Source organism: Ictidomys tridecemlineatus, chromosome 5 (assembly GCF_052094955.1).
Source record: "Ictidomys tridecemlineatus isolate mIctTri1 chromosome 5, mIctTri1.hap1, whole genome shotgun sequence".
Classification (NCBI taxonomy): Eukaryota; Metazoa; Chordata; class Mammalia; order Rodentia; family Sciuridae; genus Ictidomys; species Ictidomys tridecemlineatus.
The window spans coordinates 110637318-110651092 of record NC_135481.1 but is presented as its reverse complement, the minus strand read 5'-3'; the positions used below and the strand labels follow the sequence as shown (position 1 = coordinate 110651092).

Below are 13775 nucleotides of genomic sequence, written 5' to 3'. Positions count from 1 at the left end.
AACTCCTAACTTCTACTCACTTCTTTTTGGTAGATGCAGGGAATTTTGCTTTTTCCAAATCAAATCAAACTTGCACTGGCTCCACCATACCTTCCCAGAAGGCTGCATGAGTCCCATGTGATCATCAGTGTCCAAAAGAGAAGTCTTTAAGGCTGGACAGACCAAAGTGAATTTGTGGCCTGATCAAGAGTCAATTGATTTACTGAGAGTGACAGTAACATGATGTATTCTATGTCTATGGCCATGCATTCTAAAACTTGCTGCGGGAGGCCAGCTTCAAGGAACTTACTATCTTAGGGATCTGGATGGGACTGACATGTGTCCCCACCTCTCATATTTTCTTATAAAGTTATTTGTCTTTTTTTACCCACAAACTCACCTGAGCTGAAGAAACAAGTGTCCCAAATAGAGGAGACAAAATATCTATAAAGACAAAAACATAAATATGATTTGTATTCAGATAAAAATCCTCTAGTTATAACAATTATTTAACAGTCACTGACCAAGATTTGGTTTAGAAAACAGTTAAGTGAAAAGTTATTATAAAGCTAGGTTTTAATGTTTTGTAAAATTCAAGAAAAATTTCCCTATGCTATTTAATATATATATATATATATATATATATATATATATATATATATATAAACATTTTATATATATACAAAACTAAAATCTACAACTTAAGTACCAGATGAATGGTCATTTTTTGAAGTCACTCATACCTGTCCTTTCCAGGACTTCTGAGTCCACCTCCTTCCAGTAGTCATCCGAGTCCCCACTGCCTCCCTCCGAAGCCTGAGAGCTCTTGGTTCCCAGCATTCTAAACTCACATCTGTGGTGCTCTGGTCACTCTGAGACTCCACGTGGCACTCACTCAAGCTTTACTTTATCTCATGAACTACACCAGGATCGTCACTGTCTTCGATCCTAACAGCTGTACCTGCACAGGGCTTCCTAGACGCCAGGCACCATTTTTGGTATTTTCGGTGTATTAACTCCTTCCTCCCAGTCATTTTGAGGGAGAGTCTGATATTCCTATTCTGTGGAAGAGCAGTCTCCATAGGAGGCTGCCCAGGGCCACACAGTTAGGAAAAGGCAGAGTCCAGGTTTGACCCGGGACATCTGGCTCCAGTTTGCTCTCATCCCTAGGTGGCCTCTGAGGACTAAGAATGGGTTCATTCACTTATCTGACATTCACTTAGTGACTTCTGTCGTCTAGACATCGAGCTACCTGCTGGGATACAAAGACTTTGAAAGAACATGAAAATATTCTTAACCCATTATGTTCCATCATCCTACACAGAATTGAAAACTTGAGACTTAATGGATTAAGGAAGTTCCTAGCTTATTGGGAGAGCTGCACAATTAAAAGAACCTATGATACATCCTTGCCCCCTCCACCCAACACCTCCAACTTCTAAACTGTTGGTGCTGAGGAGCGAACCTGGAGCCATATGCAGGATGGGTGAGCACGCTATCCATGAGCTATATGCCTAGCCCCTTTTTCCCAAACCCTATGTATCTTTCAAGGGCCGGGCCACTGATGCCCCCTCTTCCATGAGACCTTCTAGACAACCTCCAGTGATGGCATGTGTTAGCATGGTGTACCAATTAGCAGGGACTTGGGTCCTGAATGCCTGGATTTAAATCATAGCTTTACCATTACCAGCTCTGTGATCTCAGACAGTTTTTAGTTTTTCTTAACTGCAGATCCATCACCTGTTCAGTTATAGTTCATCGTTGCTGCTGGACCATCTACTCTGGACCACCTACTCATAAAATTACTGTGGGGTTACAATAAAGGCAGAGTTCCTCTCATGATGTCACCCACCCACACAAGATCTTGGTGCTCACAGTCAGTCTTTTTCATTTTTATTATGGAACCCAAGCTTTGCAGAGTTCCCCATTTCCTGTGTTGCTCTCTCTCAAACAAGATAACAACACTGACAACTATCTTATCTCTTCAAAGTACCCAGATAAAAGATTCTGAAAATGAAAACCTGCAGAATCCAATTTGCTACAGAATGGAATTAAATCCACCAACATTTATACATCACCCAGAAGAAATTGAATATGCAATTATATATTTGACAAATAAAAAAATTATTGACAGTGAACGTAATCTATTCTTGAATATGAACCAGAAAAAAGTTAACCTGAATGAAGGGAAATTATGCTTATTGCATACATCTGCTGTATAAATATACTGTGCTGGTCACATCACGCTTTTGCTTCAATTTCCTTGAATCCCCAGCCTACAGCCAAAAACTTGTCAAAAAATTTTTTTTCCCTAGAGTAGTTAGGACCACAAAGGAGGGTTCCTGGAGATCATTCCAGGCTGCCTCCTTGGTTCACTGAGAACACTGTCAAGGCCAACTCCACAGTTCCTGATGTCCGCATTCTTACCCTTGATGTGGAGGGCTTTGCAGTTGTACTTGGGCTTAATTCCTGAGACTCTAGTGAGATAGAACTGGAAGGGGTTCCCTTTGTCTAGCATGTCCCAAATGTCTTGGCCTTCCCCTGAGGTCTCATACTCGTCTTCCTCTCTTTTGTGCCTGTGGCTGGCAGGAAGGCCATGGTTTCCAGTTCTCTGGGCAGCACCATCTTTGGGAGAGGAGAGGTCTTTTTCCTCTTTGACCTCCACATTCTCCGCCTGCTTCTTCTGAGTTTCTGGTTGCAGTTCATCATCACTGCTGGAGAGACACCAGCCTAGCTCTTCTTGGGAACCACTTTTCTGCTTTTTGGGAGGTGGAGTCAAATCTGCACTGCCGAATTGCACAGGTGATGTCTGCCTCCTGTGAGCAGCTTTTCGAGCTTCGGAACAGTTGAACCGTGGCTCACTGGCTGTTCCCTGCCCAGCATGGGAGAGAGAGGATGTTGATGGCTTGTCCAGTTTGGGCTTCTCATCCTCACTTTCATCACTACTAGATATGGTCCACCTCCCGTAACTGCCTTCCTGAGACATGCTTCTGGAACAGAAAGGCAGAAATATCATTTCCCATTCACCACGCCATTGGCAAAATGACTTCGCTGCTCTCAAATTCCCTATCAGATGAGCTTCTGCAACAAGCAGCACTTATGACACCTCTCAGAGGTTAAGCCTGTTACCAGAATCTGCTACAGGAAGTTGAAAAGAGCAAAAATCCTAGTCACTATCTCCTCCTCCACCCTTGTCTTAGAATCCAGACCTTGTTTCGATCACCCAGGAAAGGGGATTGGAGCTAAATTCCAAAATAAAACAAAATGTTCATTCTTAACCCTGAAACTTCTACTCACTGGGTGCTTGGGGTTAAGGCCAACTTAAGGAATTTTAAGAATAATTCTGACTGCTCAAAGTTTTAAGGTCAAATTGGAATTCACTCAACAACAGGTACCCATGGGACCTCTGTCATCATTTAAGTCTTACTTTCCCAAAGATAAGCCACTTAGCATAAGCATAGCAAAGTCTTCAAGAGGAATGCCAATGACCGCTTTTGTTGGTGTATTATCTATCCTTACTACCATGAGGACCCAACTAATGAGATAATTATCTCACAGCCATGCCGTAAATCCAACTAATAAAACCTACAGAAGAATTTGTACTGAAGCAAAACATTATTTTCTAAATTACACTGTTAGTCTAATTTCACTTTCTTATTCCCAGAAAACGAAAATATGTAAAACATGTATTTTTGGTATTACCTATAAAGCGTGGTCAATTCAATGGTAAAGGGCTAAGTAGATTTCCTGAATGACTAAAGACAGCTCCGTGGTGTGACACTTTTAATAAAGTACAAAACCCAGAGGAAAAAAAATCATAAAATTCAAGTTGGTACTCAGATTGTTAGGTACTTAAAAGTTTTTGCTGTTTGAAAGAGGATGAGTAGGCTGTATTATGTAAACCAGGCCAGACGGTGGTTACTCTGTTGATGTAACGTAGACAATTCCTTAACAAAAACGAAACCCCAAAAGCCTTGGTTCTACATCAAAAGATTTTCAAATGAATACACATTCATACTTCAAAGTTAAAAAAAAAAATTTTTTTAAAGTGCCTAACATTTTTCCAATTTCTCACCCAACTTTTTCAATTAATTACTAGTCAAGTCAGACAAGGTTTCTTCTGTAAATGATACATTTTAAGGAACTTTTATGAAGAGGGTATGGAGACACTCCTTCCAGACACAGGGTGACTATTACCCCCACCTACATGGACACCATTTTACAGTCAAAGCATTTGGAACCGTAGAGGTGGATGGGGCCACTGGCTCCTGTAATAAGTGACACCCTAGACTCTGTCTAGGTCCCTTGAGCCCTCATATCTGCTTTCTAAAAGTTTTCTGTTAATTTCTACTATTTTATTATCTTCTAGGGGGTTTCGAAGACTCAGTGTAGATATTTTCATGAACTATTTCTAATCTGCAAGCTTAAGCAAATGAGACAACTAAAATTGTTAGAAGTGTATTGTTACAGTTAACTCGGTTTGAATGCCAGGTTCTCTAAGAAAGACATCCAGAATGATCTGCTGTTTAACTTCTACTTAAAGCGGCTTAGACATATTAGTTAATTTGTTTTTATTTACTTATTGTTTTTTAAATGTAGGATCCCCTAGAGTTCTAGATTCTAAAGAATTGCTAGCTAGGAGTATCTAAGGTGTCACAACTCACTTTCAAAGAACTACTTTAGTGGCTACAGTTGTGTGACTATTAAAAACAAAAGAGCCATCTCAGGAAAAATTACTCAGAATGTAAGATCTACTTTCTTTTGAATTCTTAAACTACGTGGTTCATGTGCATCAGGCAGATTGGATAAGGGCTGAGCCTCGTTTTCCTCAGCTGTGAAATAAGCATCCGTGCTTACCTACCCCAATTCATTGACTTAATACACGCTTACTGAACAGCTACTGTGTACTGAGCACTGGGAATAAGAAATTAACAATATACAGTTTCTGTCCTGGGAGAGTTTGCTTCTAGAGTGGAAGAGAGATTAACAACATAAAAATTTAACTTCACATTTTACAGGGATGACCTTACTTAGGAACAATCTCGAAGAAATGAGTGGGACCCGGAGGATAAAACGGACCCAGACAGCTAAAACATGAAGTGAAGAGCATTCCGGGGAGAGGGAACCCAACCGCAAAGGCTGGAAGGTGAGAACAGGGTCATAAGAACTGCAGGATCAGAAGGATTTATGCAAGAAAAGTAATGGTCCGGGATGAAAGGAGTGGGGGAAGAAGGCATGTTAAAGACACTACATCTTATTCTAATAACTGAACTTTAATAAGGGGAGTAACTTGGCTCGATTTACCTTTTTAAAAATATTACGTTAGCTACAATTCCGTATGGTGAATGGTTTGACGGGAAGGTCCAGCAGGGACTGGGACCTGTTTGAAGGAGGTAGGCGTGGACTGTGACCGTCCCCCTTTGGGGAAAACGAGCCTAGAAAGCTCAGGTACACGCCCGCAAGTGGGGCGCGTTCAACCTGCGCTCGCTACAACTGTCGGGGACCGCACCCCGCAAGGGCCGAAGCGAGAGGGGGCCTCGCACCCACCCTGCGGGCAGGAGTCGGTCTCTGCAGCGCTTGCTGAGCGCCCGCTAAGAGGCGCTATTACTGCAGGAAGCCGAGGCCGCGGGCACAGGACCCCGAACGGAGTCTTCCGGCGGCGCCGCTTCCCTCGCGGTCAGCCTCCAGCCGGGCCACCACGCGCCCGGTTCTCCGGACTCCAGCTTCCCCGCACAGCGAGCCGGGCAGTCGAGGGACGCAGGACTAGAGACCGCGCGCAGCCCACGGCCGCGGGACACGTACCTGACCACACCGCCTCCGCCGCCGCCTCGGCCCCGCCCCGCGCGACGTCTGCGCCTGCGCGCAGTTCAAACGCACTTCGCCGCGGCGCGCGCCTCACCGCCCAGCCGCTTCCCCTTCCGGGAATCTTGCCCTTGGGTCCTAAAGACCCCCATATCCGAAGGGACTGACAGGTTTATTCCTCAAAGCGGGCAGAAGGGAGACCTGACCTCCTCTCCCTCCCAGCTCACCTACTGGTGACTTAAAAGAGAGAGAAACAGAAAGGTGGTCAACCCCTTTATAGGGGTTCACATAGCTTCAGGTTCCCAGGGGTCAGCGGTGTGTTTTGAAAGGCGGAGAGAGAGAGAGAGAAAAAAAAAGATGAGCTGAGATAAAAGCAGCTGCCAAATGGAAAACCCGTGTCCCGGGAAGAGCGGGCTCGGCTGGGGCTCAGTCTTTAAAAGCCTGCTGTAAAATAAAAAGTTAAACAAGTCCACATTAGACTCAGAACCTCGAATGCCTACTTCTTTCAAGCAGGCATGCGAACGTTCTTTTTAATTTATCGGTTTGACAAAATAGAGGGATCAGAGATGAACCCATCTGGGAAACGGAACTCTCCCGACGTTCGTCTTTTATAAAGATGTTTGCTATGTAATTTGGACTTGAGGCTGTTTATGCTATTTACTCCTTGGGTCTCCCTCAAACCAGGCATCACTTTCAGAGGGTTGAATGGAATAAGTCTGTGTAAATGTGCTAAAGGCTTCTTTCGTTTATTGAAGATCTCCTTTGTTCCAGACACAGTGCTAGGTGCTGGAGTTATTCGAAGGACAAAACCTACTTACTAACTACCCAGCGTGCTCAACCCAATGACTTGCTGACTTAAACGTGAATCCTGGATTTGGCTCGACTTCTAGGCTTTGTTCATACTCTTTGTGTCTTCTATGAAATCTAGCAAAGCCAGGGACCAACATAATCAAAAGGAATTTATCGCAAGGTTGGCAAAGAATGAAAGAAATCATGAGCTTGAGCACGTAGGTAAAGCATCTAGGTGCGCTGGGTCTCCCATCGCTCGCAGAGAGTTAAGGGAACTAAGCAGGGGCGGGGCTAAGTGCTGGGGGGCGGGCCTGGGAGCCTCCCCGCCCCTGGCTGGTCCAAGGAAACGTTGTTCAACACAGCCTGTGGCCTATAGCATTGCGATATCAACGCCAGTGGCTCGGAGACCGTCCAATGGGAGGTGACGTTGGAGCTGCACGGCGTAGTTCCAGAGCCGCGGTGGGCGTGGCCGAGGGAGGCTGAGAGCGGGGTTCTGGCGGGAGAGGTTCTGGACTAGGTGGTCCGGAACTGGTTGTAGCTGTCGCTATGTTTTTCTCCGAGGCTGGGGCCCGGCGGCGGACGTGGGAAGCCAGCCCCGCGGAACACAAGAAGTTTGTGGAAGTAGGTGTCCGGAACGTGACTCTAAGTTTTGGACTTCAGCTTGGCTCCGGGCATTTCAGTCTCTGTGCTGGCGTCTGGCTCAGCCGGGTTGTTCAGACGAGACCTGGACGACCCTTAGAACAGTCGTGATTAATGAAAAGCCCAGAGCTGCCTGCTCCTGGTTCTGGCTGCTTCCAAGTTCTTTCTCCACCCCGGTACCCAGCTACGTAGTTTCGAATTTGCATTTCTCCCAGTTCAAAGCCAGCCCCCCAGCCCCGTTGCCTCGCTTTCCTAATTTCCAGGACGGAATTGTGGGTAGAATTTATCCTAAAGGTGAAAACTAATTTGCGTCAGCCCAGCGGCTAAGACCTTGGCACTTCTGGCAGATTTCTTGAGATTTAAAGTTGGGATAATACCACTCTATTTCTAAGCTCTACTGGGCTAAGTTTTAGATTTTAGAGGTTCAAATTTGATAATAATGAAAAATAAGGGAACAGTTTGTTTTACTAACTGAAACCATTTAATATTCTTTAGGTATTTAAAGCATGCGATGAAGATAACAAAGGCTACCTAAGCAGAGAGGACTTTAAGGTTGCTTTTGTAATGCTGTTTGGGTACAAGCCCTCCAAGGTAGAGTTTCTTTGTGTACTTGGGGGATGCGGGAGATGCAATATGAATGGATCCTAAGAAAATTGCCAAGGGGTTTTCTTGGGATCTTACAAAGTGCATGGGTGACTTATAAGCTGTTTCAGAGGTGTCTCCAGTGCTGAATTTTCCTCTTTCCTCTTAAGGACCCAATTCAAGAATGAATTAGAGATGTCTCATTGGAGCCCACGAAACACATATCTCCACCAAGCTGCTAATAGTTACATTAAATATGAGATGCTAGCGAGATGTCAACAGGGAAGACTGGGAGAAGGATGTTGGTAACAGAAGGAATTCACCTAGGAGGTTATCTGCTGAGTCTATTCACATTAAATTAAGACTTTTTTTGCTTTGTTTAAATTATAAAAGTTATACATTCACATAGTAAAAAGAAAATCTCTTTCAACTAGAGGGTCTCAGCTTCTCAGGGTTTACCATTACTAACTAGGTTCTTATGTATTCAATTTTTTTTCAAAAATTTCAAAATGACAAACTATATGCATAGTCTTCCATTGAAAACATGGTACATACTATGCCTATTTTATTTTAATGTTTTTCTCACTTAACAATACATCAACCTGAAAGCACACACCACTGCCTCATTTTAAAAATCAGTTGTATAGCCGGGTGCAGTGGCGCACACCTGTCATTCCAGTGGCTAGGGAGGCTGAGGCAGAAGGATTTCAAGTTCAAAGCCATCCTCAGCAAAAGCGAGGTGCTAAACAACTCAGTGAGACCCTGTCTCTAAATAAAATACAAAATAGAGCTGGAGATGTGGATCAGTGGTTGAGTTCCCTGAGTTCAATCTGTGATACCAAAATAATAATAATAATAATATTGTTATGATCTCTCTTTGGTCATTTTTTAATTTGTTTTCATTATTTTTCATTCCTACAAACATTGCTGCATTGAGCATCCATTTACATCTACATAAACACACAAACACATAGATTTATGTCCTTGTGAATGTGTAATTCCTAGCAGTAGAGCTGCTAGGTTCTGCAATATGTACATTTGCAATTTTGTTTGATATTGCTCTTCAGAAAAGATTGCACCAATTCACCAATGAGAATTGAGCTGAGTCTCAATGAACCTTCTACTTCAGAACAGGTTTCCTGTTCACACAGTCTTTGTGCTGTTCTGCTTGCCTGTTACCTGCATTCTAGAGATGAATGCTTTCTTGTTAAGCATCGGGGTCAAGATGCTGTCCAGATTCAAGAAATAAAACTGCAAAAGGACCTCTGAGAGCTCTGCCTGGAATGCCCTTTCTTATTCTCTTGTTAGACCAAACAGCTCAGCAGTCAGTTCTGCACGCATGGTCTCTACTCTGTCAGATTGCAAGCCTAGTGCAGCCAGGGACCTGTGAAGTCCCACTTCTGCACCCTTCAGAGTGTTGAATTGCTTCACAACACAGTAAATGTGTCCTATTGACCCAGACAGGTTGCATGAGCAACCCAGAGTGCTTATTCGGAGATGCTTAGTTCCTGTAAGGCCAGTTACTGAGCTCATCAGGGCTGGCTCTCTGAAATTGCAGCTCTCCTGTTAACCTGCAGTCATTTCAGCTGGAATTCAAAGCAGATCAGTTGAAAAGACTCAGCCTTTAAAGCATTATATTCAACTGGAAAGCTATCTTGTCTCATTTTGCCTTTATCACCCTCAAGAATATTTACTTCTTTCATTTCAACTTTAGAATTCATAAGGAATGTGATGACAGGTACAGTGATTTAGTAATAGACTGTATATATACTCCATGAAATTGAACAGATTTTTTACTTCTGAATTGAGGTTTTGGATTTTATTTTTTAGGCAAGTGAAATATTTAGCTGACTAGAGGAAATCAAACAGTAAAGTACTAACATAGCAAATCACCTATATATTTACCAGACATTTGTACAATGAACTTTTATTAAATAGGTGGCATTACATGAAATTTAATAATTTTAAATTTTATACTAGATTGAGAATTGAGATTTAATTTTTGGATATTACTTTGAACATATGAAATATTTACTGACTTTAGTTCAGGAAATTAAATGAGATAACATGTAAAATTCATATAATAGAAAGTATATTTTTGTGTGTGTGGTGCTGGGGATTGGACACAAGCGAACCCTACCACTGAGTTACACCCCTAGCCTTTTGTTTACTTTGAAACAAGGTCTCACTAAATTGCCCAGGTTGGCCTGGAAATGGATGTCCTTTACCTCAGCTTCCCCAATAGCTGAGCTTATAGGCATGTGCTACCCCTCCCAGTAAAAAGGTATATTTTGAAAAAAATTATTTAAAAAAAAACATAACATACAATAATATTTAATAAACAAAACACTTATATAATAAATAATGAATATACTCTGCCATTGTTTACAGAATGAAATTAAGTGTACCTGTTTAACAAAAGGAACACTTGCTAGTGGCTAGGAAGGTAAAGATGCGTTAAACACAGTCCCTACCTTGAAGTGGTTTACAGTGGAGTGTAGACAGGTAAAACTCTGATAGGTTTCAAGATAGAGAAGAGATTTAAGAACAGGAAGAGAAGGTGACAAAGAAGGTGGGCCTAACTAGAGGTAGTTATAGTAGGAGCCAGGGTGTCGTTTTGACTAGAGGAGCTAGGCTACTATGATGAGAAGGGTGTAGGAGTACTTTGGGGATGTTGGGATGAATTGTGCCCTGATGTTTGACTGGACATGGTGGTGCTAAAACAGTGGTGTGATCATCAAGACCAGAGGGACTGTGATGCCACCAAGTAAGAAAATTCAGATGGAGCAGGTCCACAGGGAGCTGGAGCATTATAGGGCATGCCGAGTTTCAGGTGACTGTGGGAGTTTTAGCTGCATTCACTCAGCAGATGCTGTGCTGACTGTGGAAGTTATGATGGTGAAAATATCTCAGATTTTGCTACCTCTCTTAGATGTAGGAACTGAAATTGGGTGGAGAAGTGAAGGCTAGAGATAGATTTTGGACTCCTTTGTGTATAACAAGTAGCTCAAAACACAGGGTGAATGGAATTACCAAGGCCGATTTTGCAGAAATCTTGTTTGAGGAGCAGTGGTCTGAGGAGAGAACACTGGGGATGTCAACAGTTAAGGGTAGGCAGGAGATTCCATGAAGAATATGGAGTGGGAGCCATTTGGGAGGGCCAAGAGAAGACAGGAAAATGCAGGGACTCTGACTGGAGAATTCCAGACTGAAGGAGAGGAAAGTCTGTCAGATGCTCTCAGGGTTCTAGTCCCCAAAAGTTTGTAAAGCCCTTGTAACAATGTGGGGAAATGCTTCATTTTAATATCTGGTGAAATCAGGTTCTCAGTCTTTATACAGTGTGTTCTCAAATGTTTTAAATCACATAGGGATTAAGAAAAAAAAATCTAGGCTAGACCAAAATGCTAAAAGTAGTTTTCATTGAAGAATTAAAATTATTTTTTCTTCTTCATAATTAAAAAATTATCATTTTCTATATCAACCAGGGATTACTATTATAATCAGGAAAAATAAAAATAAGGCCATGGAGCCCATTGTAATAATTTCTTGCTTTTGTCTTAAGCAGAAAGGTTGCCTTACAGCTTACGATCTATATGGTACAGCCAAATTGACTTTATGAGCTTTACACATATTGGTCAATGTTATAAAGTTTTGAGGTCCGTTAAAATCTGTAGCTTATAGATGTTGACAGCAAAGTAAAATAACGATTATAGCTGCTGAGCGACTTGTTTGCTGGGTTCAATAAAGATGGTTTCTTATAAAATAAATCCCTTACCCCAAGATTAAGAACTTGCACTGTTAAAACACTTGATAACTTACATGTTATTATTCTCTCCTTTCTTCTAGATAGAAGCAGATTCTGTGATGTCTTCAAAAAATTCCAGTACTTCTGGTAATATAAATGTTAATTTTAATTTTAGTACCATTATTTAGTGACTCACAAAACTAAAAGACAAGAAAAAAAATAGGTACTATGTGTTGTGTTAAGCACATCTTTATTTTATTTCTATCACTCAAAAGAAAGTTTTGGGTTTTTATATTTGATTAATTAGTTTAAAACTAAGATGTGTTTACAGTAGGAAAAATTAAGCCATTGAAAAGCATAAAGACAAAAATGTCACTCATCATATTTTTTGAGCAACTGGGTGAATGGAGGTGACTCTGAATGGGAAGACTGGGGGAGAATATTTGGAGTGGGGGGAGACTAGAAGTCCAATTTTGTGTTAAGTTTGAGAAATTTCAATCCATTATGTCAAAATAAATTGGGTCTGTATGAATATGGAACTCAGAAGAAAACTGTGGACTAAATAAATTTGGTAGTCATCAGCATGTAGATGGTTTTTAAATTATGGAATGGATGAGACTACCCTAAAGAGAGAGAGAGAGAGGGAGGGGGGACTGAGAACCTTAGGAACTATAACTAATAGTACTCAGAGGATGAGGAAGAGACTAGGTGACTTAGGAATGGCAGTAGGTGGAAAGAAAATCAGCAGTATTTGATCAAAACCCAGGGAAGTGGCTGTTCTAGTGGAGAGACTATGGTCACCATTACCAAATGCTCCTGAAAGGTCAAGTAGCTTAAGAACTGAAGGGTATCTGTTGGAGGTGGTCACCTGGAAGTGTTGGTTATGTCAGCAAGAGGAATTTCTACATATGGTGACGGCTGGAGGCCAGGCTAGAGTGGGTTGAGAATAAATGGAGAGTGATAAAAAGTGACAACAAATAGATAAGTTTTTCAGTAAGTCTGGAATGGCTGTAGATATTTTATTTGTTTTTTTTTTTTAAAAAATATTTTTAATTGTAGATGGACATAATACCTTTATTTTATTCATTTATTTTTACGTGATGCTGAGGATCAAACCCAGTGCCTCACACATGCTAGGCAAGCGTTCTACCACTGAGCCACAACCCCAGCCCTTATTTGCTTTTTTGTTTGTTTGGTTTTTTAAAATGTAAGAACAGGTTTTAAAGCTTAACAGAATGATTTAGTGAAGAAGAACAAGAGAGAGAAGAGAGAGAGAAATCCTTTATGTGAAGGGGATAGGATCCAGAATGTTCTGGAATGGCTTTTCAGTAATGACCTGCATGTGGAAATAAAACTTACACAGAGTTGCAAAATAAAAGCAATAGAGTATAGCTATGCACTCTCCCCAGATTCACTTACTGTTAGTGTTTTCCCCACCTCATCCTCATCCACAGCCCATAGTGTGCATAATCCTGCATACTTATCTACTTCATAAGTTTATATCAATGCTTCATTTTAATCTAATTTACCATCTATATCCCATTGTTGTCAGTTTTTCTAGTTATATTATTCCCCCTTTACTCTAGGAATTAGTTTTTGGTTTTATCTCTCTTTAGCCTTCTTTAATTTGAAATGTCTCTGCAGTCGTTTTGTTTTCCCTTTTTGCTTTTCTTGTAACATAGTTATTTTTTTAGAACACAGTATGCCCCTTACCTTTTCGTTTTTATTTTTAAAGAACATTCCTCATTTTTTTCAGTTGATATACTTCGTGATTAGACTGGGATCTTGCCTTCCTGGCCAGAATACTGTTTAGATGAATTGCTTTTCTTCTGGGTACTCATCTGGAGGCATATAGTATCCATTTGTGTCTCAAAGATGACATTCATTTCATCACCAGTTGAGATGTTGTTTAATTTCTCCATTGTGTCATTTATTTTTTATTGTCTTTCATTGCAACTAATTGGTAGTCTGTGGAAAGACACTTTTAAGTCAATGCAAATATTCTTCTTCTTGTCAGAATCTCTCCCTAGATTTGATATCCATTTATTATTATTGTCCAATCTAGTTTTGCCATAACAGTTGGAAAATAATGATTTTTCTACTCCCAAAGCCTCCTTCTATCAGCCCTTGACATTCTACTATCAAGAAACTTCTTTCTTTATCTGTCTCTCTGTTATCAATGTGGACTAATGGATTTCTATGTTTTTAATAATTTATAACTCATTACTGTATTAATTAT

The 13775-nt window shown here is 41.2% G+C and overlaps 2 protein-coding genes across 13 annotated transcripts in view; one reads left to right on the top strand and one right to left on the bottom strand.

Moving 5' to 3' along the window:
- Nucleotides 1–5890, bottom strand: part of Tdp1 (tyrosyl-DNA phosphodiesterase 1) — a 77290-nt gene extending 71400 nt beyond the window's left edge. For 4 of the 6 annotated variants that reach the window (XR_013439209.1, XR_013439210.1, XM_078050697.1 and 1 more), the window contains exons 1-3: nucleotides 5782–5890; nucleotides 2407–2969; nucleotides 380–423 (exon numbers count right to left, since the gene is read on the bottom strand). Coding sequence is in view for 4 of the 6 variants with exons in the window: in XM_078050697.1 (XP_077906823.1) it covers nucleotides 380–423; nucleotides 2407–2965 (603 nt within the window). In the remaining 2 variants the exon portion in view is untranslated. Of the gene's footprint in view, nucleotides 1–379; nucleotides 424–2406; nucleotides 2970–5526; nucleotides 5708–5781 lie in introns of those variants that run through there. The other 2 variants (XM_078050698.1, XM_078050699.1) reach the window with 2 other exon arrangements.
- Nucleotides 5891–6999: 1109 nt separating this feature from the next.
- Nucleotides 7000–13775, top strand: part of Efcab11 (EF-hand calcium binding domain 11) — a 156553-nt gene continuing 149777 nt past the window's right edge. For 2 of the 7 annotated variants that reach the window (XM_078050704.1, XM_078050703.1), the window contains exons 1-3: nucleotides 7005–7191; nucleotides 7705–7800; nucleotides 11638–11683. In XM_078050704.1, coding sequence (XP_077906830.1) covers nucleotides 7117–7191; nucleotides 7705–7800; nucleotides 11638–11683 — 217 coding nt within the window. In that variant the 5' untranslated portion in view covers nucleotides 7005–7116. Of the gene's footprint in view, nucleotides 7192–7704; nucleotides 7801–11637; nucleotides 11684–13775 lie in introns of all 7 variants that reach the window. The other 5 variants (XR_013439211.1, XM_078050706.1, XM_078050701.1 and 2 more) reach the window with 4 other exon arrangements.